At 40.6% G+C, this 26,016-nt stretch overlaps 1 protein-coding gene across 6 annotated transcripts in view; it reads left to right on the forward strand.

Moving 5' to 3' along the window:
• The window catches only part of dennd2b (DENN domain containing 2B), a 457,469-nt gene that overhangs the window by 411,472 nt on the left and 19,981 nt on the right, over positions 1–26,016 (forward strand). For all 6 annotated transcript variants that reach the window (XM_060838921.1, XM_060838918.1, XM_060838922.1 and 3 more), the window contains 2 exons: positions 18,537–18,714; positions 23,651–23,692. In XM_060838921.1, the coding sequence (XP_060694904.1) occupies positions 18,537–18,714; positions 23,651–23,692 (220 nt within the window). The remainder of the gene's footprint in view (positions 1–18,536; positions 18,715–23,650; positions 23,693–26,016) is intronic.

Below are 26,016 nucleotides of genomic sequence, written 5' to 3' on the forward strand. Positions count from 1 at the left end.
AGTTGTCCTCAGCCATTAGAAACCTCACAGATGTTCTCTCGGTGGTATTGCTGGGCTAAAACTGAGATTTGGATTGGTTGGTGGAAAATTTTTTTTAAAGTAGATATCATCTCTATACTGTTTGGAACACAGACTAAACAAACACGGGCACAAGGTCCTTTTGACAGCCAATGACGACATTTGGAAGGAATGAACTTCCCCTTAAAATTTTCTTTGCTCCCCATTTTTGTAGAGGCCTCGTTTGTTCTGTCAAACATTTAGAATATGTCCTTATTGTTAATTTATCCATAAGTTTTTATATTAATAGCAACATCTGGAACTCCTCAGAAATATTTCACGTTAGAACTGAAATGTAACAGTTTGTTTAACAATGATTGACTACTCCAGTCTCTTTCCCAACCTGCACCTTACTATAATTAACTAATGGGGTTACGAAGGTTAATTAATGTGGTTTCTGATTGATTACAAATTCTCTCTAAAAGTTTTTCACTAACATGTCAAAAATGATTGTAACAGTTCAGTCTCTAAGTCAAAAGTGTTTTAGTTCTTTGCAAATGTATTCAAATTAGAAATGCTTTGTAACTGGAAACAGAGTATCTGTGGTTACTTGATTGATTTTAATGACATGAGAGCTCTGATTTGGTTTGCTCTAGTAAAGTACAACTGGAAGGCTGCTTTTTGAGAGTTCAGATTTGCAGCTCAAAAACGGTCTCACTGTTGCTCCAGAGACTAAAGTGGCAAAAAGTCTGTCAATCCAGTTCCACAGAAATTCAATTTTACAGAGAAGATCTGCCTTTAAAGATAAGATGGAGACATCAACAGTCAGGAGTAGTTCTATAGGATTTGCTCTGGCAGTTACTAGATGTTTCCAAATGATAGTCTCCATTTTAAAGATCATCATTTTCTATTAAAATAAATAACCAGTGAATTCAGAGAATATTTTATTTTCAGTGGTTGAGTTATCTAAGGCATTCAATGATATTCCTGAATGCTATTTTACTGCTGAAATTATCACCTTTTGACCAGTCAATTATATAACCAGTGACTTCTTCAAACGGCAGAGCTGTAAATATATTACATCACCAAAGCAAAGAGTTAATGAGAGAACAATGCAAATGTTCATCGAAGGACAAGAAACCACCATCTAGTTAGCAGTGAATATAGAAAATGTATTTGCATGATGACAAAGAAATCTATTAGTTAAATAGGCCCAATTGAATTATTCATCCTTACACTTTCTCTGCAGCATGCAAATATTCTGTCTTCACATACTTGATTAGATTAGATTACTTACAGTGTGGAAACAGGCCCTTCGGCCCAACAACTCCACACCGACCCGTCGAAGCGCACCCACCCAGATCCATTCCTGTACATTTACCCCTGCATCTAACACTACGGGCAATTTAGCATAGCCAATTCACCTAAGCTGCACATTTTTGGACTGTGGGAGGAAACCGGATGAAACCCACACAGACACGGGGAGAATGTGCAAACTCCACACATTCAGTTGCCTGAGGCGGGAACTGAACCTGGGTCTCTGGCGCAGTGAGGCAGCAGTGCTAACCACTGTGCCACCGTGCCGCCCATAATTACTTAGTGTGGAAATAGGCCCTTCGGCTCAACAATCCCACACCGACCCGCCGAAGTACAAACTACCCATACCCCTACATTTACCCCTTACCTAACACTACGGGCAATTTAGCATGGCCAATTCACCTGACCCACACATCTTTGGATTGTGCAATTTTTCTTAGAAACTCCAAAATAATCCAAGTGTCAGGTAGTACAGTCAAGTTCCAAATCACTCACTGCATCAATTTTTCTTCCCATCATTGGTTTTTCTTCCTCTATTGGTTTTTCGACATAGTTTCATATAATTAATATGAAATCAAATTTTATTCATGACAACTAGACAAGGAAATCTACTTGATTTTGTATTTCTTCTTGCTGTTACATATGGAGGAAAAAGAAAAATCTCTGAATATCCTAAAGCACTTTGCAACCAACATGCAATTGCTGTTGTAATAAAGGTGTTATAGCAGCTAGTTTGCATACAGCAATCTCCTACTAACATCAGTGTGATTATAGTCAAATAATTTATTTTTTGTAATATTAACTGAAGGATAAGTATTGACTATCACTTACAACTCCCCAACATTTCTTATATAGTGGTGTTGGATTTTCTTTGCATCTGTGTGAGGGGTCAGATTGACTCTCTGTTTAACTTCTCATCTGAAAGATTGCAATTCTGACAGTGCAACACTCCCTCAGTGTTGCACATGAATGTCAGCCTTTTGTGCTCTAGTCCTTACTTGAAACTATATCCTTCTAACTTGAAAATTATAAATATAAATGGGAATGTTTCTTCTGGTCAATATTTGTAATATTTATGACCACATTTACTACCTTTAGCATTTGACTTTATTAAAAGAATAAAAGGCTCTTTCTAAATATTAAAAAAGTTTAAGTAATTTTAAATGTGTTGTGTGTGTGTGTGTAAGTAACTCTGGCTTCTAAACATTTGCCCTGCGGATGTGCAGCTGTATTGTGTCATCAGTGAGAAGTAAACTTTATTGCTATAAAATACTGCTGCTATCTAGTTGCAAGTCAGAGCACATATGTATCAGAGCATTATGGAATTGTCAGCTTGGTCTGAACTCATCCAGCCAGAAGGTTCTTGGAACAAAATTGCTGAACCAAGGCCAGTTCCTTGTCTAAAACCATGAAGCACAAAAAGGAACAAATAATCTACACAAAAAGTTACCAGTATGAAAACAGAAGGAGAGGTGTCAGAGACAGGACTGTGCAGGAACTTTGGAAGCATTTATGGTTTGAAATCCAATTGCACTTTCTCAGGGCAATGATGCATACTACAGTCATGGTGCTGTGCTGTTTGTACATTCGTAATATTATATGTGCTTTTGAAAGGAAAAACATTTTTCTCTGCAATCCGCTGCTGTTACAGGAGGAACTTTAAAAAAAAATGCAAGAAGCAAAAACGGTGGAAACCTAATCAAACCATTGCAGTGGATTAGCTGGTTTTGAAAATAAATGCCACAAAATTGAGTCAAATCCAAAAATAAATGCACGGCTCATGCTGTGCAGTAGCATATGCTTGTTAATGCAGACAGTCTGCTAACTTCATATGATCTACTAATTTAAATCATTGTAATGTGCAGCCAGCTTCAAGTGAACTGATAAGGAGTTGTACTTGAGGAGGGGTTGCCAAATTGTGAGAGTCTATATAGGTTCAAAATTCCATGACCTTGGTCTTGACTCTGCAACTGGATGCTCGGCTTTTTGACCCACAGACCGCTATCAGTGAAAATAGGCAACTCCACAATAACTCACAACACTGGAGTCCCCCAAGGATGCGTTCTCAGCCCCCCCACCCCACTGTATTCCCTGTACACGCACGACTGTGTTTCCAAATTCCAAACAAACATCATCTACAAGTTCGCTGATGACACCACTGTAGTAGGATAGATATCTAACAATGGCGAGTCAAAATACAGAAGGGAGATAGAGAGCTTGGTGACGTTGTGCAATGAGAACAACCTCTCAATGTCAGCAAAACTAAAGAACTAATCATTGACTTCAGAAAGAAAGGAAGAGAACAAACTAGCTACAGCAATGAAACTGAGGTTGAGAGGGTGGAGAGCATCAAGTTCCTCGGAGTGATGATAACAGACAACCTGTCCTGGACATCCCACATAGATGCAATGATCAAGCAGTACAACAACACTTCTGCTTCCTCAGGCAGCTCAGGAAATTTGGCATGTCCCTGAGGACCCTCACCAACTTCTACAGGTGCACCATTGAAAACATACTGTCCGGCTGCATACCGCCCTGGTTTGGCAATTGTTCTACCCAGGACCATAAGAAACTACAGAAGGTGGTGTGCACAGCCCAGACATGGAAGCCAACCGTGGACTTCATTTACACAGCTCACTGCTGTGCAAGGGCTGGCAATGTCATCAATGACCCATCGCATCCCAGTAATGATCTCCTCCAACCTCTTCCTCAGACAGAAAATACAGAAGCCTGAACACATGCATCAGCAAGTTGAGGAACATCTTTTTCCTGGCTGTTATTAGACTGACTGTCTAGCCTCAAATAATGCTGACTTTGCTAACGTTGATCTTGTATAGTACACGCTCTGTGCAATGTAACCTGTATGCCTCTGTCTCCAACTTTTTGATCTGTGTGTCCTTGCTTACTCTGACCTGCCTGTACTGTTTTCACTACAATTCGGTACATGTGCCATCAATCAATCAAGATTCTGGTTAGCCTGCACTTCTGCCTGCACCTCTTAATGTGAGATGCATTTTAATTAAAAATGGTACTGGAATACATTGTAAAGGAGAATTTCATACAGGAATGGAATGGCAAAGTAGACAGTGAGTCCAAGATTTTCTGATGTGGACGTGCCAGTGTTGTACTGGGGGGTACAAAGTTAAAATTCACACAACACCAGGTTGATTTGGAAGCACAAGCTTTCAGAGCACTGCTCCTTTGTCAGGTAGCTAGTGGGGTAGTATCATAGGACACAGGATTTATAGTAAAAGATCGAAGTGTCATACAACTTATGCAAGGTATTGAACAAACCTACTGCTGTTATGTCTTTAATCACGTAGACTGAGGATGCAGGTTTCAATTGATTATGTAAATCCCAGATCATCTTGCAAGTCACCAACCTGAGATAAAATATTAAGCAATCAGTATAAAAAAAAGTGACATCTCAGCTCAGACAATGCATTAAAGATGTGAGTTTAGAGTCTGTCTGTATCCCAACCTTGAGTCAGACTGGTTCTATTTCCAAAGTAGGAATTTATAAGATGTCACATTGACTGACTGCCCACAGACTGTGTGCTTTTTGAACAAAATAGAATGGATCTGCAAATGCAAATTAATCTCATAGACGTGTGTGTGTGTGTGCGTGCGCGCGCGCATGCATGTGGGAAAGAGTGTGAGAGTCTGTTTGTGCACGTGTGAGATTGTGTGTGGTTAATAGAGTGTGATGGAGTATATGTCTGTGAGAGGGTGTATGAGAAAACATGTGTATGAGAGAGGATCTGTTTGAGAGTGTGATTGTGTGATTGTGTGAGAGTGTGAGCATGTATAGTGTTTTGGCAGTGTTCGAGAGGTCTTGGTCAGGGAGAAATGGTGTGAGTATAAAATATGTTATCTATTTGCAGGATGCTACAAGGCCCTCCAGATAAACACTCAAAAGACAAGGATCTTGATAATTGTGGTGATTCATGCAAGAATTCTAGCCTTAGGACTTGGCATTAATATCCCAAAGGATTCAGTGACTATAACAATGGTCAAGGGCAGTTAATGCATCTTCAAATGACACACCCTGGAAACTGCATGTAGCCTTTCATGTTGTTTAAAGGGGTGCACTCAGCTACAAAAAAATCTCTATTAATTACATCTCCTACCTAACATTCACATGGTTAATCTCAGCCTCTCACACTTTACCACTTCTGTAAATCACCTCACATAACTTGCAAGCGGGGGCTACTTTTCAACAATAACAATCACTTCACTTAGCATTTTGTACCACACCCACTTTAATACTTGCCTTTCTCTTTCAAGACTATGCAATGCATTACCAGAAGATGTATCACCTAATGGGTGCATGTCATTCCCCCTCAACTCTGCATGAAGACATGGTGACTGCTGTATTGGATTGGCCATAACTAGGCCTGTAGCCAAAAACAAGGCTGAAGCCGCCAAAAATGTGAAGCTTATATCCAACCCCTACTGTCACGTTCAACATTCGACTCATCCCTAAACCTTTTCTCATTTGCAAGCTGTAAGTGGTGTAAACATGCATCTCTTGCTTCACCCTCTGCAACACAAACAGAAGCCACTTAGACTTGGGTACAGCTTAGTACAGCAGGGAAAATCACAAAGAAAGAAGCAGTAAAGTATAGAGGTAATTAATTGACTCTTGTATGTAAAATATCTGTTTGCTTTATAAGTTTACTTGGAAAATTTATTTTGTGTTGGTTTTTAGTTTAGAAGTATCGAGAGGATTCAGAACAACAGCAAGAGAGGGAGGGACAAGAGTTATTGTTGAATGGGATTGAAATGTGACTGCCTTCAGCAGTATCCCAGTTGGTTGAGCCAATCACAGCCTGACCAGAAAGGGAATGGATTGGTTGTCTCCATCCTTCCTGTCCTCGAATGGTGACAAGGTCTGTATCTTCGTGTTGGTGAGTTTGTGTAGGATACACAACAGGCCATGAAGAATTTGGGCATGTACTGTAGTGATCTGGCTGAGTGGTGTGGGCAACAGAAGCATTATTTAAACAACAAAGTGGTGAGTTCAATTTCATTTCCTGTGACAGTATTATTTCTGTTATGCGCATATGGTACTCACATATATATGCAGAGGTCCACTAACTTCCTTATACAACAGTGTGACAGCAATCTCAGATACCTTGCAAATATTATCTGTTCCACACTGAGGGCAGTCAGTGATGCTTACTGGTACAGCCTCTCAGCCTGCCCTGAGACTACACTCGTGACCGCAGTAGGTGGCAGATTTACATACACATCTGCTCAGGGAAATAGAAAAATCCATATGAGAAATGCTGCTTAAACAATTTTTTAACAAATCTCCAGCTCATCAGTCAGCCTAAAAGCACGTCCCCATATTTAGTCCTCTTCTTACCAATTGGGAGATACTGTACACCATCCAAACGCTGGATTTTTGTCTGTACTTTGGCGTAGAATTTCCAGTCAATTTTCACCAGAAATGGCACAATTTGGATGTATTAGGATTGCAATCATGTTTTTCCACCTTGATTTCTGAGATATTTTGAATTGGTCTCAGAAGCTTTTGCTGTAATCCTCCACTACTGATTAATATTGTTCTGCTCACCATTCAGAATAATATAAATTCAAATTTCCTTCATTTACATAAATTCAGAACTGTAGTAATTTTGACCTCAGTACTTTCAGTGCATTGGATTCCTTTAGATTGATACTACCTCCAAATAGATTGGCAGTTGTACTGGAATTCAGGGGTGAGGCAATGTCGGAGTGGTATTATCACTGGACTATTAATCCAGAGAGCTGGGCAATGGCCTGGAGACATGGGTTTGCATCCTGCTGCCACAGCGGTAGAACTTGAATTCAATAAACTTCTGGGATTAAGAATAGAATGACGACCATGAATGTATTATCGATTGATGAAAAAAACCCATCTGATTCATTAATGCCTTTTAGGAAAGGAAATTGCCAGCCTTACCTGGTCTGGCGTACTCCAGACCTGTAGCAAGGTGGTTGACTCTTGACTGCCCAATGGGCATTAAATGCTGGCCTAACCAGCACCACCCTTAAACCATGAATGAAAACATTCACAGAGGGGGTCCAGATTCCTGAAAGTTACGTGAAGCATATTTATGGAAGGATTCTTAGATGTAAGTTAATGGGAGTAGGATATATATTTTAAAAATTCTAGTAAGTGCATGTCTTCACATCTAAGACACCAGTATATTTCAGTGCATTCGTTTGAAACTGATACGTCACAAGAGAAGCTAAATATCTGCTATCAATAGTCAATTATCATATTGATGTCGAGTAAAACAACTACAGAGAAAGGTGCAAACTAAGTAGAGACAATTAGAACTCTTAAGATCACAGCTTATCTTGAATCTTAGAACAAACTTTGCACACTTCATGTAAGGCATTTTGTTTTAATGAATACGTGAAAGATTATGAAGTTGAATTTGTGAGCTTTGTAAAGTATGGAGCAAATACTGTACATGTTTTTTTCAAACAATTAATAATATAGCATTATAAAATTACTGATGTGCAGATATATGTTGTAAACGATTATAGTTAGGAAAATAGCAAGCAGAGATATTATTCTTTTATGGTTAACAAATTTGTCCCCCTCTACTCCTAAATATTTGGTTCACAATTAAAGTTAAGTATCTCTTGGATTGCAAAGCAGAGACCAAAGCATCTCTTTGCGGATTTTGGGCTTCTGTGACAAAGAGAGCTCGCCTGATTTTCAAATTGACCCAAAGGTCTGCTTGAAATAGTTGGCCTCTAGCCCATTCTGGGACCTACACCAATTATTGTCATTGGGCTTAAAGCATCACAATAGACTAGAGAATAAATTAACAGCATCCATTTCTGGAATGTGAAATCTGTGCTGAAGAGTCCAATAGGCTCATATTCTGCGATAAGTATTTGCCAAAATACTATATTATTTAGAATGTCCAATGCTAAAACTGGCATTTAACATGCTGTGTTATAGTATGCTGAGCATGCTAGAGTTAGTTTTTGCAGATAGAAAGCAGCTGAGAAAGTGGCCTTTTAAAGACCTTCTGAAGGTTGTCCAATAAAGCACTAGGTAAAAGTACATTCCCCTAAATGCAGGGCTAGGAAAGGGCATTCTTGCTCTTTCAAATTCAACATTAAAGATGTAAGTTTATCAACCACCTTCTCGTACCCCAGCTCCTCCAAACCTACTCCTGGTATTTTTCTTTCTGGTCTCATTTATCTCCCACTTGTTCTAGAAAGGAAACTGGGGGAAATAGAGGAAGATCAAATGACCCAAAATAATCAATGCCTGAGTGTTGGGGCATCCTGCAGGTCGGCAGCTACACATGTGAAGGTCTCCTATCTTGTCTGGGTCCTAATGATCCCTCTGTGTATCTCCTTTTGGCTTGTCCAACCTCAACTAGGAAGATTATGTTTGAATTCCTTAACATATTCATGGTAGAGTAATGGCATCCTAACCTACCCAAAATATTTCTGAAATATAGAAAAACAATTGTCTGACAAAAAATGTCATACCGTAACAATTGTACAAAACAGGAAACTCTTGTAAAAAATGTAAAGAGAGTTTCAGTATCTGAAGCTTTGTTTGCTCCCATTCTAAGTCAACACACAAAAGAAAAAAAAAATGAAATAAAAGCAAAATTGTGCAGATACTGTGACAGGCCCTGCAGCTCAGTGGTTAGCACTGCTGCCTCACAGCACCAGGACCCAAATTTGATTCCAGTCTTGGGTGACTGTGTAGAGTTTGCACTTTCTCCTGTGTCTGCATGGGTCTCCTCCCACAATCTAAAGATGTGCAGGTCAGATGGATTGACCTTGCTAAATCATCTATGGTGTTCAAAGCTGTGCAGGTTTAGTTGCATAGCCATGGTAAATGCAGGGTTCTGGGTGGTCTGGGTATGGTTGAATGCCCTTCAGAGAGTGAGTGAGACTTAATAGGCTGATTGGCCTTTCTCTGCACTGTAGGGATCTTATGATTGTATCCTGGAGAAACTCCAGCAGTCTAGCAGCATCTGTGGAAACGATGTTAAAATTTATAATCTAATAAATCTTCAGAAGGATCATTGGACTCAAAACAATATTCTCTGTCAAAAGCCTTCAGCTTTTAAATTCTACAAAGCTGTGGATTTCTAAAATTCATAGGCAATAAGCTAGCCGTGTCATGCTTCCCCTTGCTAAATGTGAGAGTCAATAACAATAGTGAATGGTAGAGAAGAAATACAGTTCATCAAGGAGAGTGTAAAATCCCAATCCTTCCACTGCATCTGTATGCCTATAGCCTTTTTACTGCACTTTGGCTACACAGCATCCTCAGTGATGAGCACATTAATCCCAATTCTAAAATTCTATTGACGGTTATTTATCATGTGCTCAGTAGGAATGGCTTGAAATATATTTTATTAACATTTGAAAAGTAAACAGAATTGCCCACAGTAATTTGTTAATCCTACTCAGAAAGCCAATGGTTGTATTTGCCTGAGTGTGGCATCAAGGAACACTACCAAAACTGGAATCAATGGGAATTGGGGCAAACTGTCTACTGGTTAGTGATGTTTGGCATGTAGGAAGATGGTTGTTTTGTTGTAGGTTGGTCATCTCAACTCCAGGGCATCTCTTCAGGAGATCCTCCGTATAGTGTCCCAGGCACAACCATCTTCAGCTACTTCACCAATGGTTTTCCTTCCATCAAAAAGTTAGAATTGGGGATGTTTGCCAAAGATTGCACAATGTTCAGCAACATTCACAGCTCCTTATGTACTGATGCAATCCATGTTCAAACGCAACAGAATTATAAGACCATAAGACATAGAAGTGGAAGTAAGGCCATTCAGCCCATCGAGTCCACTCCGCCATTCATGGCTGATAGGCATTTCAACTCCACTTACCAGCACTCTCCCCGTAGCCCATTATCTAGATGACAAGTAACATTCACTTCACACACATGTCAAGCAATGACAGTCTCCCGTCAGAGACAATCTAATCGCCATTCCTTGACATTCACTGGTGTTTCTATAACTGAATTCCCCCAATATCAACATCTTGGGGACCAGAAACTCAACTGAACTTGCCACATAAGCCCTGTCGCTACAGGATCAGGTCAGAGGCTAGGAGTACTGTGGCAAGTGACTGCCACCTGACTCCCAATGTCTGTCCTCCATCTACAAAGCACAAGTCAGGAGTATGATGGAATACTCCCCACTTGTTCGAATGATTGCAGCTTCAACGGCACTCAAGTAGCTTGACACCACCTAGGACAAAGCAGTCCACTTGATTGGCACCATATCCATAAGCATCAACTCCCTTTACAACCAGCAGTTGTACTGTCCACAAGGTGCATTGCAAAAATTCACCAAAGATCCTTAGAGAGCACCTCCTAAACCCATGACCACTTCCATCTACAAGGTTAAGAGCACTAGATGCGTGGGAACACTACCTGAAAGTTCCCTTCCAAGCTCCATTTACTATTCTGACTTGAAAATATATTGCTTCACTGTTGCTGGGTTAAGTTCCTGGAATTTGCTCTTAAAGGCATTGTGTGTTTGTAGTTCAAGAAAGCAGTTCACCACCACCTTCTCAAAAGCATCTAGGGATAGGAAATAAACACTGTTCAGCCATTGTCCCATAAGTAAATAAAGAAAAATATATGAAGTAGCAGATCCCTCTGACTATGAGGTAAATTTGTACACAACAGCAATCTTTTTTTGAGCTGAATGACACATACTCTGTGCATCTTTTCTATATTGCAGTTCAGATAACCTTTCCTGTACTGAATTACGGTTTGTTAATGTCAACCCCTCAGCTCTTACTATGTTAATGTGCAAAACTGATTTGTAAACTTTAGGGAATTTATAACCAAGATAAATGTATAATTTCCAGAATTTACAACAAATTAGTTAATCCTGGTGGAATGAACATGATTTTTTATTGAAGGTATTTATTTAATATGAAATAAAAATTCAGAATTGCATAATGCATTGCACTTGATGCATGATGCAACATTGTCAGAACCCCGGATATTTCCATGGAGCAGGCCTTACAGAACCAAGTGCCCTTCAGTGATCACTGATGGGCGATTCCACACAATTGACATTCCCTGTGGAGAAAGTCCCATCCCCAGAGAGCTGTCCATCATCCAAATTCAGCAACTAGCCATTGCCACCTCTGCCAGTGGGAGCAGCAGCAAAGGCCCGACATCTTTGTGGTCCCTCAGGCCAAATGTGGGTGAGGGTAGGATCATTTGTTGGTGGTTTGGGGTCTCTGACACAAGGCCAGGACCTGGCTGCCATGTTTCCCACCATGACAGGGTGTACATTAAATCCATTAAGAACTGTCGCAGGTTTATGAGTTTTGTCATTTCCAATGGCAAAACTCTTAACCTGTGTCAGTTCTTCCCGAATCCATTTAGTAGTGTTGACTACTAACACTGAATGTAAATGATTAAATAACATGTGGTGAACACAAAACATTGAAGATTAATTAAATGTTTGATTCAAAAAATGACCTTGACTGAATGAATGCCTTTTCGTTCCATCTTGCAGTAAAGATGATGCATGTTATCAAAGGATGGGAGGAGAGTTATAATCTGTGGATTGTAATAAAACTGCCCATAAGAAAGATTTGAGTTTTATAAGAAATTGCTGAAATCTACTTTGAATTGTACAATACAGTACAAAACAGCACAAGAACAGGCCCTTCGGCCCACCAAGCCTGTGCTGATTCCTTATGCTTATTTATACTCACTTCCAGGGATCTGTGGACCTGTACACCCAGATCCCTCTATACATCAATACTCCGTAAGTGTTCTTCCAATTATTGTATAATTTGCACCTGAATTTGATCTTCCAAAATGCATCACCTCACATTTGTCCATATTAAATGCATCATGCCATTTCTCTGTCCAAATGCACAATCTATCTATATCCTTTCTATATTTTGACAATCCTCTTCACTATCTGCAACTCTGCCAATTTTGTTGTCCTTGAATGCATTTTTTCTAAGACTGCAGTTGGCAGGCCTAAAGTCTTAATGTTTCTGCCCCACGTTTTTCCTTTGGCATTGTGCTATGTTCAGGAATAGTTATAGAGAGTACAGTGATCTGTCAATGTTGCACCCACGGGACCATTTTTATTCACATGTAAGTAATAAGTGGTGTTAACCTAGTCAACAATAGAGACATCATAGCAGAGCCAAGACTTGCCCTATTTCAATGCCTTTTGAGAATCAGTTTTGAACCTGGTGCACAGAACAGTCCTCGGACACAGAAAACCCTTGACTGATTTATTTTCCCCACATTCCTTCATAACTGCTTATTGTGACGGCCATGTCTTTTTATTTTACTGCATTTTAATTGTAGACTGAAACTAGAAAGTTGTTGTCTGAAAAATGAAAAATTGTTAAAGGATTGCTGCACTTTTTTTAAACAAGTAATCTGTCACTTATATTAAGTGTTGTTTCTACTACTGTGTGTTCAAGCAGTGGAGGGAAGGTATACAGATGAATTAGAGCCAAGGGGTGTGTATGAATGGAGTTTTGTCTGGCAGCAAATAACTCATTGGTCATCGAGTCATAGTGATGTACAGCATGGAAACAGACCCTTCAGTCCAACCCGTCCACGCTGACCAGATATCCCAACCCAATCTAGTCCCACCTGCCAGCACCCGGTCTGTACGTACTGGATCAGTTATCAATAACAAAGGCCTCCTGTCTGCCAATATAAGTATGTGACTGGCTCCTAGGTTGCTGAACAGCTTGGGGATGTGGGAATATTTGGAAAGAAGCCACCAGATCTCTGTAAGTGCAGGACCTATATCTTTTGTCTTCTGTAAAATAAAACCTTAAACCTAAAGAAAGTCAGTTTACTTTTTTCCCCACAGTAGTTGCTGTAAGCCTTGCTCTTAAACCAGAGAGTTTGCGTGAACCCACCATCTTGTGTGTCTGCAGGCAAATAAAAATATCTGCAAAAGGAGGATCAAGGTGCAGCATATCCTGACAAACCAAAAGAATCATCTCATCAAACCCTGTGAACAGGGACAATTGAACTGCTTTCCAAGTACTTCTCTCTGTCCATCTAACCATTTTTGTGTGTCTGTGTGTGTTTATGTGCGTAGGGAGTTTATAAGAGGGTAAGAGTTTTAACTAGGAAAGTTATATGTCGATGGTTCATAAGTTTTTTTTTGTGTGTGATGCTGTATAATAAAAAATGAATCTTGTTAAGTACAGAAACCTGCTCCATGCTTCCTGTGATTCTGGGTCTGAAAGATGGGTAAATTGGAGAAGTTTGCATACTCATATAAGTCTTTAAATTTGAGAGGAGTCTGGGATTAGAGGGGCCTGATTTCTAGCAGTTTGCCATAACAAGATATCCCGATGTACTTTGTAAGGCCTCTAATACCACTGTAGCTATAGAATCTACAATATGAGTATGCAAATTACTTCAGAAGATAGCTGAAAATGTGTTGCTGGTCAAAGCACAGCAGGCCAGGCAGCATCTCCCTATTCCTGAGATGCTGCCTGGCCTGCTGTGCTTTGACCAGCAACACATTTTCAGCTGTGATCTCCAGCATCTGCAGACCTCATTTTTTACTTCAGAAGATAACTGATCATAAAGCATAAACTAGAGCATTGTGCAATAACACATCACAGATGCAACAAATCACATTATATGTCACAACATTTGTATTGCAACTTTTGTATTGCATCACTCAATCTTTTTGGAAATGCTACATAAATGCAAGTTGTTGGCATTGTGACAGAGTATCACATGCTGGAGTTTTGTTTCAAGAAAGAGATTATCATAAAATTATTAACTCTGCTTTATAGATGTAATGAAAAGTTTTATGTAAGTATACCTTTGGGAAAAAAACATTTTATTGAAGCTTTTCATCTTGTATTCATCAGGGCAATTCACAAGAATGCCAAAATAAGGGGAAAACAATATTAGGGGCAATGCCTGTATCAACCAGTGAATTTGCTAACCAATCAGTAGTCTCCTGACATATAAAGTTTTACTTTTACATTTGTATTCTTGTGAATTGTCCTGATGAGTACAAAGTGAAAAAACCTCAAAAAAGTTACTTTTTTGGCAATATTCAACAACTTCAATACCAAATGACTGTCCACTATGTGTGGTTAACCAAGCTTTGGTTAAAGAGTGTCAGTCAATGGTATTACATTAATTGCATTGAATCACCACCAGAATTTCAAATCTGACTACATTGTACTAACTTTACAAATGAAACTCTGAAGGCCAGTAGTTACTAAGAATGAGCAGATTTCTGATTGAAAAGTGGAGAAAAAAAAGCAAATGAGTTTGGGCAGGTAGTTTGAGTTGATTGAAGATTTTGCCACCAGTCTTCAGGAGAAGAGAAACCAAGAAAACAGAATTAAGAGGACTGGAGAATAGCAGAGGTGGGTTGAGTGCAGTGTACTCACAAAGATATTAGGATACCGGCATGAACATTTTAAATTCAATTGCCATGGAATAAATGAGCCAATAAATGTCACTGTGGAGAAGATGATTGGCAAATAGAACTTTCTGCATAACAGAATGCAGAAGACTAAATTATGAAGAAATTTGTAACTCTCGCAAGAAGAACACATACAAAATAGCCTCAAAAAGAAAGAACCTGCATTTATATAGCTCTTTATGACATCAACTAGACATCACAACAGTTTTTCTAATTTATAATAATTATTGTTTTTTCCCCAGGCAAACGCAAAACAGTGGTGGGGTAAAGCGAAGGGTTATTTCAGAGTTGGAAATAGTTTTGGTGATAGGATCCTGGATGGGAAGCTTGTTCAGAGACAAGGAAAAATCTGGCATTGTCTCACTCATAGTCTGGGGAGATGAATGGACTCAATAGCCACTACTTAGCCCTTCACAATGATTGGTTGAATGAAATTTTAACTTATTCTTAGCTTGACTTGAGCTGTATAACAAAACAGCACTGAGGTGATTGAGTTCAATATAATGGGTTCAAACTGTGTGTCATCAACATTTACATATTTCACCCCTTAAGACCCTAAATTAGTTATTTCTATACTAGGTGCTCTGACATCAGTTGCGTAGGATTCTGTTACTTGCAGATAACCTACAGAAAGCAATTCCTTACCAAATAATTAAAACAGTTTTGTTTGATTCCTAAAGTTAATACAACAGGAATGTGTGTTTTTCCAAATCATTTATTATGTGATTTGAATATTTAATTTTTTAAAATTTCATCAAGATCCATAGGTATATGCTAATTAGAAATTTATACATTACCACAAGACGATCAACTATAATGCCACTAAAGGAAATTATTATATGTTGCCACCTAGTGGCTTAGCAGAGCACTGAAGGTGCAGTCAACTTTCAAGACCACATGAGAATACCGAAAGTGATTATGCATAATGCCACAATGGTCAGCGTGCAATTGCATGACGACATGACATAAAATGGTCACAACAGGACAGGCTGTAGGAAGCATCTACATGTGCCAATCACATTAGCATGTTCCACGTTTAGTGACATAATTATCAATCTGTGTGCCACTGTTGAGGGAACTGTGGAGCCAAAGTGGAGGCTGGGGCTCTGGCTGGAGCAGGGACAAAAACCTGCGCCGTGAGTGAAGAGAGGCCTACATCAGGAGTGGGGAAACCAGTCTCTTGTTTGTCCATTTTATGCATTGGTTTTTATTTTAAAAATTGTGAAAAAACTTGAAGACTTAACACACACTTCCTGCAGTGTCGTTTTTGCAGGACCTGCTGCTCCTTTTCATCCCTATGCAATGACATTGGCGTTTTCTCTGGGCGCACACACTCTATGTCATTTACAGGTGATGGTTGTATAAATCACAGCTGGGACGTCTAGGTGGGGGAGGCAGTGTGGCCCATCAAATTTTACAAATCATGTCGGAGATTACTGTAGATGCTGAGCAAATCACGTCCATAATCTGAGATTGAGTCAATGAGTTTGCACTCAGCATCCTATCCAGTTGTTTGCATGAAAATGTTCTTCCCAAATTCCATCCTAACTTTTCCTTTCACCAGTTTTAAACTAAGCCCTTGAATAGAAACAAGCTACTGCAAATGCTGGATATCTGAAATAACACCCAGAGAATGCTGCAGAATCTCAACAGGTCTGGCAGTATCTGTCGAGGGAGAAATCAAATTAATGTTTCAAATCAGGTATAACTTGTCTGAAGAACTGGAATTCTTCATGAACTGAATAAAACAAGGCTGTCAAAATGTCTTCATTAATTGAAGTAAAGTGCTTTCAGATTCCTAGAATTTTAAACATCTGGACCACCCGAATAGTTTTTGTTATTCCAGGAGTGCTCGTTAAGTCAGTTAGAACGTAGTTATTTTCCTTGATTTTATTTTAATTAAGTATACTGAAAAAAATACTATTCTTTTAAATGTTTCTGTTTGCTCCAGTATATTTTTCTTCACTCATTCTCGAGCAGTATTCAGCTTACAAACTTTGATACTAATTTTATAACATTCATTGGCAATGAGGCTAACAATTTCCAACTTGTGGCATTTAGCAGATTGTATCATTACCATCCCTTGTTTATCCAAGCTTCAAATTGCTCAACCGACGTGTGTTTTGAAGAGAATCCTTGTGGCTAACTTTACTGATTTCATTGCTACATAATAAGGCATTTGTGAAGCTGAGCCATTGAAGAATCCTTACTGATCAAATCTGGGTATTTAACGTTCAGCTCAAATATCAGGCTCTTGTATAACTGCCTAGCTGCTGAGTCATTCTTTTGGTAATGAAAATGGTTTACTGTTCAATGTGTTGGATATGATTGAGTCTATTTATAATTTTATTTGCTTAAAATGCCAACTGGCGGCATCAGTGGCAATATCTGATTAGGCAAAAACAATAGGCAGCATTGTGCAAATCCGTGCCAATTATGATGGGAATTTAAATCCAGATTCAAATTATAAGAAAGAAGTTCATTTTTGTAAAGTCAGAAAAAGAATCAAATATTGTGTGTTTCTATTGCTGCAATCTGACAATTGGTTCATGGCTTATTAGAATGTGGTCAGTCCTGGTCCTACAAGAAGACATCTCTACGTGGTTGCAAATTAAATTTACCAATTTTCTGCAGCGAGAAAGCAATCAGCCAAGTAAAGCTAATCTTACTTCAGTTCCAACCTCCCGATACAACAATCGAATTTAGTTAAGATTACATGATTTTATTTTGGATGCTCATTTTATTATACTCATTATGTTTGCTACCAGAAAAAAATGTATCCATGAACCAGCCAAAAAGAAAACATAAGCCTTACATGACCACCAGACTTCACCCATGTATACAACTTAAAGACAAAGCATGGTGTTTGACTGTGTGGACTGTAAGAGCTTCTAACTGTATAAAAAAAGATAAGACAAATATAGGTCCTTTGCAGTCAGAAATGGGAGATTTGACAGTGAAGAACAAGGAAATAGCAGAGGAATTAAACAAGTTCTTTATTTCTTTCCTTACACAAGAACACACAAATAACTTCTCAAAAGTGTTAGAGAAGCAAGGATCTGTTGGGAAAGAGGAACTGAAGGAAATTAGTATCAGTTTAAAAAGCATTGGGGAAATTAATAGGATTGAAAGCTGATAACAACACTCTAGGCTCTGATAATCGATATCCTAGGAGGTGTCATGGAAATAGTGGATGCATTGGTTGTCATCTGTCAAATTTCTGTAGATTTTGGAACAGTCAGTAGATTGAAGTCTGGAAAATGTGACCCCACCATTAAAGGAAGAAACAGAATTACAGACTGGCTAGCCGAACATCAGTAGTCGGGCAAATGGCTGGAGTCTGTTATAAAGGATATGAATGCAGGATACACAGAAATCACCAACAGAATTATGCAAAATCAACATGGATTTTTGAAAGGGACATCATGTTTGATGCACCCAGTAGAACCCCATGAAGATACGAGGACTCCATACCTCCCATTTGACTCCTGCTCGTATTTTCTGTGTTTCACTATGCAATACGTCTTAAGGTTGAAATGGCTAATGAGAAGCATATGGTGTACTCTTTTATCTGACACATCACGTAAACCCCTGGATGTTTTGGTATTTTTAACTCCTCAAATACTTTTCTCCAAAATGTAAAATAGAGCTAGCTCAAGATTAACTAAATTTTGTGAGTAACTCAGACAATATTTTAGGAGCACAATTAACAACATTGAACAGTGGAATTAATTATTGGTTGGTTGTGTTATGTTTACACAGCACTTTGTCCAGCTGTGCCCATGCTGTGGTGGCTCTGCTCTACCCATTCTCCTGGCAGCACACCTTCATACCAGTACTTCCATCCTCCATGATCGACATTGTCTGTTGTCCAACGCCCTTCCTGGTGGGACTGCTGTCCAGTTCACTCTCCAAGCTAAAGGAACTCCCAGTAGAAGAGGTAGGTGCACAAAGAGGTTTCCCCGTTTAAGGAAATAAATTTCCTCTGTAAGTTCTGTCGAACAGAACTTTTATTTGAAAGACATAAAACATTCATCCAAATGTCTTACTGTATTTCTCTATGTTAAAGCAGTGGCAGAATCTTATTTTTGTTTTTGGAAACTAAAAGTGGGAAGGATTTCTGCTTGGGGGTAGGTTGGTCTTCTCATATGATTACTTTCTCAGGTCATTATGTACATGTGGATGTGTGAAATTCCAAATTTTATGGTCACTTGGGCAAGAGATTCTGTTCCCTGCTAGGATCTTCGATGCTCTAACATCTAGGTGCCATATGCAAAATGTACCCAGATAGCAAGTTCACCCAGGAGCACCAGTTCATCTCTGCTCAGCATCTCCACCCACTCTTGAAAATGACAGAGACCAGGCACAAAACAATGGCACACTTTAGCACCAGCTTCCTAGAAGTTCTCTGAAGGCTGTCTAGGAGAGAAGAAAAGATTGTTTCCCTGTGGATGATGACAGGAGATTGTCCTGACTGATGAAGGTCATTGGACAGAAGTGGCTACAGCGTTCATCATAGTGTGTAACTCAAAAGAACCTGGCCCCCGTGTCACGACAGATTGAATGATCTGTTGCAGGGTATGCACTGCCCTTTCTCCTCAATGCTTTGTGCCCTTATGAGGGTTAGTTAGCATTGTGAAGTTCTCCAGCTCAGGACTGTCATATACAAGGTTGGATGCTAAGCATCACTGTCAGATGTCTTATTGTAGCCTCCTGTGTAGTACTTCTGGCACCATGGTGCCACTGTCCCACTCACCTGCAAGGATTCACATTTAAAACATAGAAAGAATTATAACACTCAGCAGCTCACAAACTATCAACTCATTGACCTTCCTTCACATCTAGGAGAATGTACACATATAACTTGTCACCAAAGACTTGAAATGATGAGGTCACAACCACAAAAGATGGCTTTAGGATGAACATATCAACTACCTCAAATATACTGATTTATTGGTCTCCATTAGCAGTAATTTATTTGGGGGGAATCATTTAGCTCAGTTGGCAGGATAGCTGGTTTGTGACGCAGAAACACCAACAAGATAGGTTCAATTCCTGTGTTGCCTGAGGTTGCCATGAACATCACACCTACTCCACCTTGCTTCTCGCCTGAGGCATGGTGATCCTCAGGTTAACACCATCAGTCATATATCTCTCTCCACCTCTCCCTCTCTCTCTCTCTCTCTCTTTCTCTCTCTCTTGCCCACCTCTCCCTCTCTCTCTCTCTTGCCCACCTCTCCCTCCCTCTCTCACTTGCCCACCTCTCCCTCTCTCTCTCCCTCTCTCTCCCTCTCGAGTTTTGCAAGGACTATGATGACATTACCTAATTCTTTTATGACACTGCACCATACATCATTCAGATCCCTTTAACAATCAACTTTCTACCTGTCACATTCTCCTTAGTAATGAATCACAGGCAAAGTACAGGTGCTAATGTGTGTTAGTGCTTTCCTCCTCCTGGAGGAGATAAACGTGCACAAGTGTGAGAATTTCCTTAACATATGGCTCCTGCCCCACTTTAAGGAGCAGGCTACTGAGCTCTTACAAGGCTAAGGAGAATGTGTCTGTGTTGAAGGAGGCATTGGGTAACTATAGCCATCTGGTGAGGAGGTCTCCAAACTGCAACTGCCAGCTCCCCACCCAGTACCAACATTAAAGTGAAACCTTGGTTAAAGGTGGTGGCTCACAACACAGACATTTGCTTTTCTATGCAGTCTCCAGATCCTTGCCCCAAGACAGGCTAAAAAAAAAACTTCAGCCCCCAGGCCTATCACCAACAAATTCTCCTGAACACCTATGAAGATAAATAGTCATGAGTCTCAAAGGGTGCATCCTTAAAGCCTTCCTCCACCACCACAGAGACATTCGCCTCAGTGGGTAATCAATCTGGAGTAGGCCTAGGCTCACGTTGTGGTGAGCACAGCACTGATATGGCTCTAAACCTACAGGAAAAAGAAAAGGCTGAGGCCTCTGAAGTTTAGAGGTCTGCTGGAGAAGAGGCCATTGCTGATCCCATTACACATGACTAAACTCTGACCTTGGTCATTAGTGAGTTAACAGATGCCAAGACTGGTGGATGAACGTCTGACGGAGATCATACTCAGACTGGAGCAAAGGAGAGGACAGTTTGGCCAGGTTCTGTTTGATATCCTGGCTTTGGTGTGCAAGTAATTGGCTCCCTAGATTGTGTGGCAGCAAGGAATGTACGGGGGTTTTCAATTTATCACTTAAACAGTGAATGCTTCTATTCACTGCATACATGAAAGGGAGCTTAACTATCGAGGTGCCTCAAACCCTTGAGGGAAAGAGAAGCAACAAAGAGACACTCGGAGACTATTATCTCAAGCCACTTCACAAGTGTCGTGCAGGATCACCACCTGTCTGCCAGAGGGTTGGACACCCCCAGCTGGTCAGGTCAAGGAGATGCCCCACAGCTCTGAGCCTTTTAAGTCCCAGCCTATACCCACAAAGTCCCTTTGGGTGCATGGGTACCAGCCTCTGTACAACCTGACCCTAATACAGATATCACTTTGAAATACATCACAGGACATTAGTACCATCTGTTCAGGCTTCTGACTATGTATGATTTCCTCCTCAACTACCTTGAGGGATGCTGAACACAGTGCACACTTACATGGTCTTCAGGTGGAGCAGCGTAAAAAGCGACAAAGCTGATATTTCCTGCTACTTTCTGGGAGGAACATAAAATTTGGAAAAGCAGGAACATAAGCTGGATATTTGTGTCTTAGGGGTCCATCAGCATAGTTAAATACTCGACATCTCTATTATATATGGCTGCTCCTTCCAAATTGAAGTTTTGATTATGTAAGTGGAGTGCCATGCAATCCTGCATAGCTCCATACTGGTGCTTTGGTCAGGAAACTGGAATGTTATTGGTACCAAGGGAACAATCTAACTTATAATTAAAACAAACAAAGTATCCCAACATTTTAGAAGTGTAAAACAAGCATTCCCTTTAAGGAAGGACTTTAATCTATAATCGGCTCACTGTCTATGTTAATGCAAAATCATTTGTCTCCCAAATATGGCCACGACCAGATTTTCTCTGGCCCGTGTGTGTTACCTCAGCACTGCTCTGGCGGCTTCAGCATCCTCCTCAACTCTGTCCGATTTCCCTTGCTCCTCGGCTGTGAATGCAGGTAGCTGCTCCATCTCCCCCTCCTTTAAATCCTCACTTTTCACTGTGCAGGGCACAGAAAGCAATCACTATTTTGGAGATAATGTCATAGAGAGAACTATAAAGCTGCCCTTGAATGGTCCATGCAGTGGAATAGTTTCAGAAGACCAATTGCCTGTAGCATGAGGACAGTACAACACTGCTTGCTATCAGTATGAAGACTGTGCACTGAAGTTATTAGCCAGGCCTTCTGGAGGCCCCCTTATCACTTATGATCCAGCCCTGGAGATGATACAGATAAGTGAACATTCAAGAAACTTAAGAGTTGTGCGGAATGTATGAGTTATGGCAGCTGCCTGGATATGGAGGACATGGAGGAATTGTTACCTGTGGTCACAACTGAGCTGTTTTAAATTTAAAAAATATGAACCTGCTGGATGATGCCTGGGAGCTCTGAATGTCACAGGCATGCTACTGATGACCCTTTGGAACTGAAGATCCAAGAAATGGTTGCAAATCAGGTGTCTTCAGTCTGTAGTCTGTGGTGAATTAAACTGAAGTTGTATGATTTTCAGAAAGGGCGCATTCGATGAGCTCACAAATGCACTGTGAGCTGCCAGTGGGACATGCACACTCATTCCCTACTCAGGTTTGGAAGAAGTCAGTGGCTAGGAAGTTCAATGTTACTGTTATCTCAATGCCACAGGCTTGCAGCTGCCTGCCAAGCTGTGTCAGCATCTTCTTGTACCACATGAAGACACGTTCTGCACTTTCACTCGTTTGCAAATAGCTGCAAAGCCTTCGGTACACCATCTGTCAGTACACAGTTTGACAGTCCCCTCACCCCCTTCAGGCACTGCTTGTTCATCCACAGCTGCAGTCCCAGGAGCCTTATTTCTGCAGTTCTGTTGCCTCTTCTCTTCCTTTGTAACCTCAGCTATGCTAGTACAGCTGCTGGGTTAAAATGGGCAAACATCTGGCAGGGATGTACTGGTCTGTGAAAATACAGTCAAGAAAATGATGCATACTTTCATTTGCGATCTTGACATTGTCAAGTTTTCCTTTGGGCCTTTATCAGACAGCATGTGTTTAGGATAGTTATGCTGTCCCATTTGCCATTGTCAGGGAGTCTTCCCAACTGACCAAGCATCAGGAAATAATGGGCACATCACCCACATGTTTCTGTCCACTTTAATAGCTAACTACTTTTAATTTCATGAGAAATGTATACACAGGAAACATAAGCAGGATTTGTGGTACAACTCTGACTTGTAAATTCTCCTGTATGTGACAAGACTAAGCGTAGACCTGGCATTTTACAAACAGGTTAAGTTACATGGTCAATCAGAATTTAGAATGTTGCTATGCTGCTGCTACAGTTTGAAATAACTAATCCATCAGAGGTTGAGACTTAAAAATATAAAAGATTCAATGCCCTTGTCTTAACATCACTTCTGTTGGAGGTCCTGAGGGATTATTGTAATTATTTTTGCACTGATGATTGTGACACCCATTTATAGTATGGTCCTTGAACAAAATGCTTATCTGTTTTGAATTCCAAAGCTTGGAGTAATACCTAAATTAGCTTTTCTTGAGGAGCTGGGCTGGCAGGCTTTGTATTTGCAGAAAGTCAAGGCCAAATATTTAATCTTGCGTGGGGTTTAGGCAAAAACAATTTTAGTTAAAGAGTCTACTGATTTTGAAGTGATAATGAAGTCTGCAAAATTCTTTTAATCAGGCACTAATGGTCGATCTAGGGACCGATCGCTTCCTCCGACAGGTAAGACTCATAGCAGAAATATTTCTGCGTACACACCAAACAGTTAAGTACTTGTGCATTAATAACTAGGATTGTAACATTACCAGCTATGGTCTGTAGTTTTGCTAGTTATCTTTTCAGATTATATATTTTTGAGGGAGTGTTACAGGCCGACATGCTGGGGTAGTGGTCGATAATGGCAGTGAGCAGTGCGATGCTGGTACATTCCCACATCATCTTTGATTTCAATTTCATTTTGGAAAGGAACCAAGTGGGGAAATGGTTTAAAAAAAAAGCAGGGACCATTGCCATTCAATGTAGACCTAAGGGTGGGCAAGGACACAAGCTGCAGCATTCTTGCTGCTGCAGCTTACAGATGAAGGAAGAACATAAGAAATAAAAGTGAGAGTAAACTGGTTATCCCATTAAATCTGATCCCACAATCAGACTGGTTCATGGAAGTGAAAGCCCCGCATTCAGTTAGTTTTGATCTTCTACTTCAACAATGTTTTCCTGTGCGTCTCCATATCTCTTCCTGGTTTTGCTATCTAGAAATCTATCAATTTCTGACATCAACGTGTTCAGTGACTATGCACCCATAGTTCACTGGGACAGTATTAAAAGGTTAGCTATTCCCGACTCAGGCGACTGACTGTGTGGAGTTTGCACGTTCTCCCCGTGTCTGCGTGGGATTCCTCCGGGTGCTCCGGTTTCCTCCCACAGTCCAAAGATGTGCGGGTCAGGTGAATTGGCCATGCTAAATTGCCCGTAGTGTTAGGTAAGGGGTAATGTAGGGGTATGGGTGGGTTTCGCTTCGGCGGGTCGGTGTGGACTTGTTGGGCTGAAGGGCCTGTTTCCACACTGTAAGTCTAATCTATCATCCCAAAGACTAAGCTGTCAGGTAAGTGCTTTTAGTTGGGGCATGGATTTCCGGGGTTGGCAGAGAGGAGTGTGAAGGTACAAAAGCAAGAGCAAGTGGGTTCTTTTACTTGCCCTATGTCCAGCTCCTCCGGCCTATGCACAAAATAATGTAGATCGAGGAATCCCATCACCCTTTGCACCAAACTGACAGCATACCTGCACTGCACACCAGGTAAGGTGGCTGACATGTTTGTGTCCCTGAGTCGAGATAATGGTAACCCGAGTGGGAAAAGGCCTTTAGTAGATCCTTACATTGCCAATAATTGAATATGTCATGGCTTGAATCAATAGGTGAGTGGAAAGTTCGAGCTGGACCTTCCGAGTCAGAACAAATCTGGTGGCGGCAGGAAAGTAGCCAGTACTGGGACACCACTATGAGGTCTAATTAGATTGCCTTCCTGCTGCCTTTGAGACTCAAAGATACCACCATTCCACATGATCACCAGTACATCCACTAGCTCTATAACCATCACTTTCAACTGTCATTTTGATCATCAGGAGCAAGACATTTGTTAAATTTCAGTCCCATTCATTAGAGTCATAGAGATGTGCAGCATGGAACCAGACCCTTCAGTCCAACCCGTCCATGCTGACCAGATATCCCAACACAATCTAGTCTCACCTGCCAGCACCCAACCCATATCCCTCCAAACTCTTCCTATTCATATGCCCATCCAGATGCCTTTTAAATGTTGCAATTGTACCAGCCTCCTTCACTTCCTCTGGCGGCTCATTCCATACACATACGACCCTCTGTGTGAAAATGTTGCCCCTTAGGTCTCTTTTATAAAATCTTTCTCCTCTCACCCTAAACCTAGTTCTGGACTCCCCCACCCGAGGGAAAAGACTTTGTCTATTTATCCTATCCATGCCCCTCATAATTTTGTAAACCTCTATAAGGTCACCCCTCAGCCTCTGATGCTCCAGGGAAAACAGCCCCAGTCTGTTCAGCCTCTCCCTATAGCTCAAATCCTCCAACCCTGGCAACATCCTTGTAAATCTTTTCTGAACCCTTTCAGGTTTCACAACATCTTTCCAATAAGGAGGAGACCAGAATTGCACGCAGTATTCCAACAGTGTCCTAACCAATGTCCTGTACAGCCACAACATGACCTCCCAACTCTTGTACTTAATACTCTGACCAATAAAGGAAAGCATACCAAACGCCTTCTTCACTATCCTATCTACCTGCGACTCCACTTTCAAGGAGATATGAACCTGCACTCCAAGGTCTCTTTGTTCAGTAACACTCCCTAAGACCTTACCATTAAGTGTATAAGTCCTGTTAAAATTTGCTTTCCCAAACTGCAGCAACTTGCATTTATCTGAATTAAACTCCATCTGCCACTTCTCAGCCCATTGGCCCATCTGATCAAGATCCTGATGTAATCTGAGGTAACCTTCTTTGCTGTCCACTGCATCTC

This window comes from Hemiscyllium ocellatum, chromosome 18 (genome assembly GCF_020745735.1).
Source record: "Hemiscyllium ocellatum isolate sHemOce1 chromosome 18, sHemOce1.pat.X.cur, whole genome shotgun sequence".
NCBI classification, from domain to species: Eukaryota; Metazoa; Chordata; class Chondrichthyes; order Orectolobiformes; family Hemiscylliidae; genus Hemiscyllium; species Hemiscyllium ocellatum.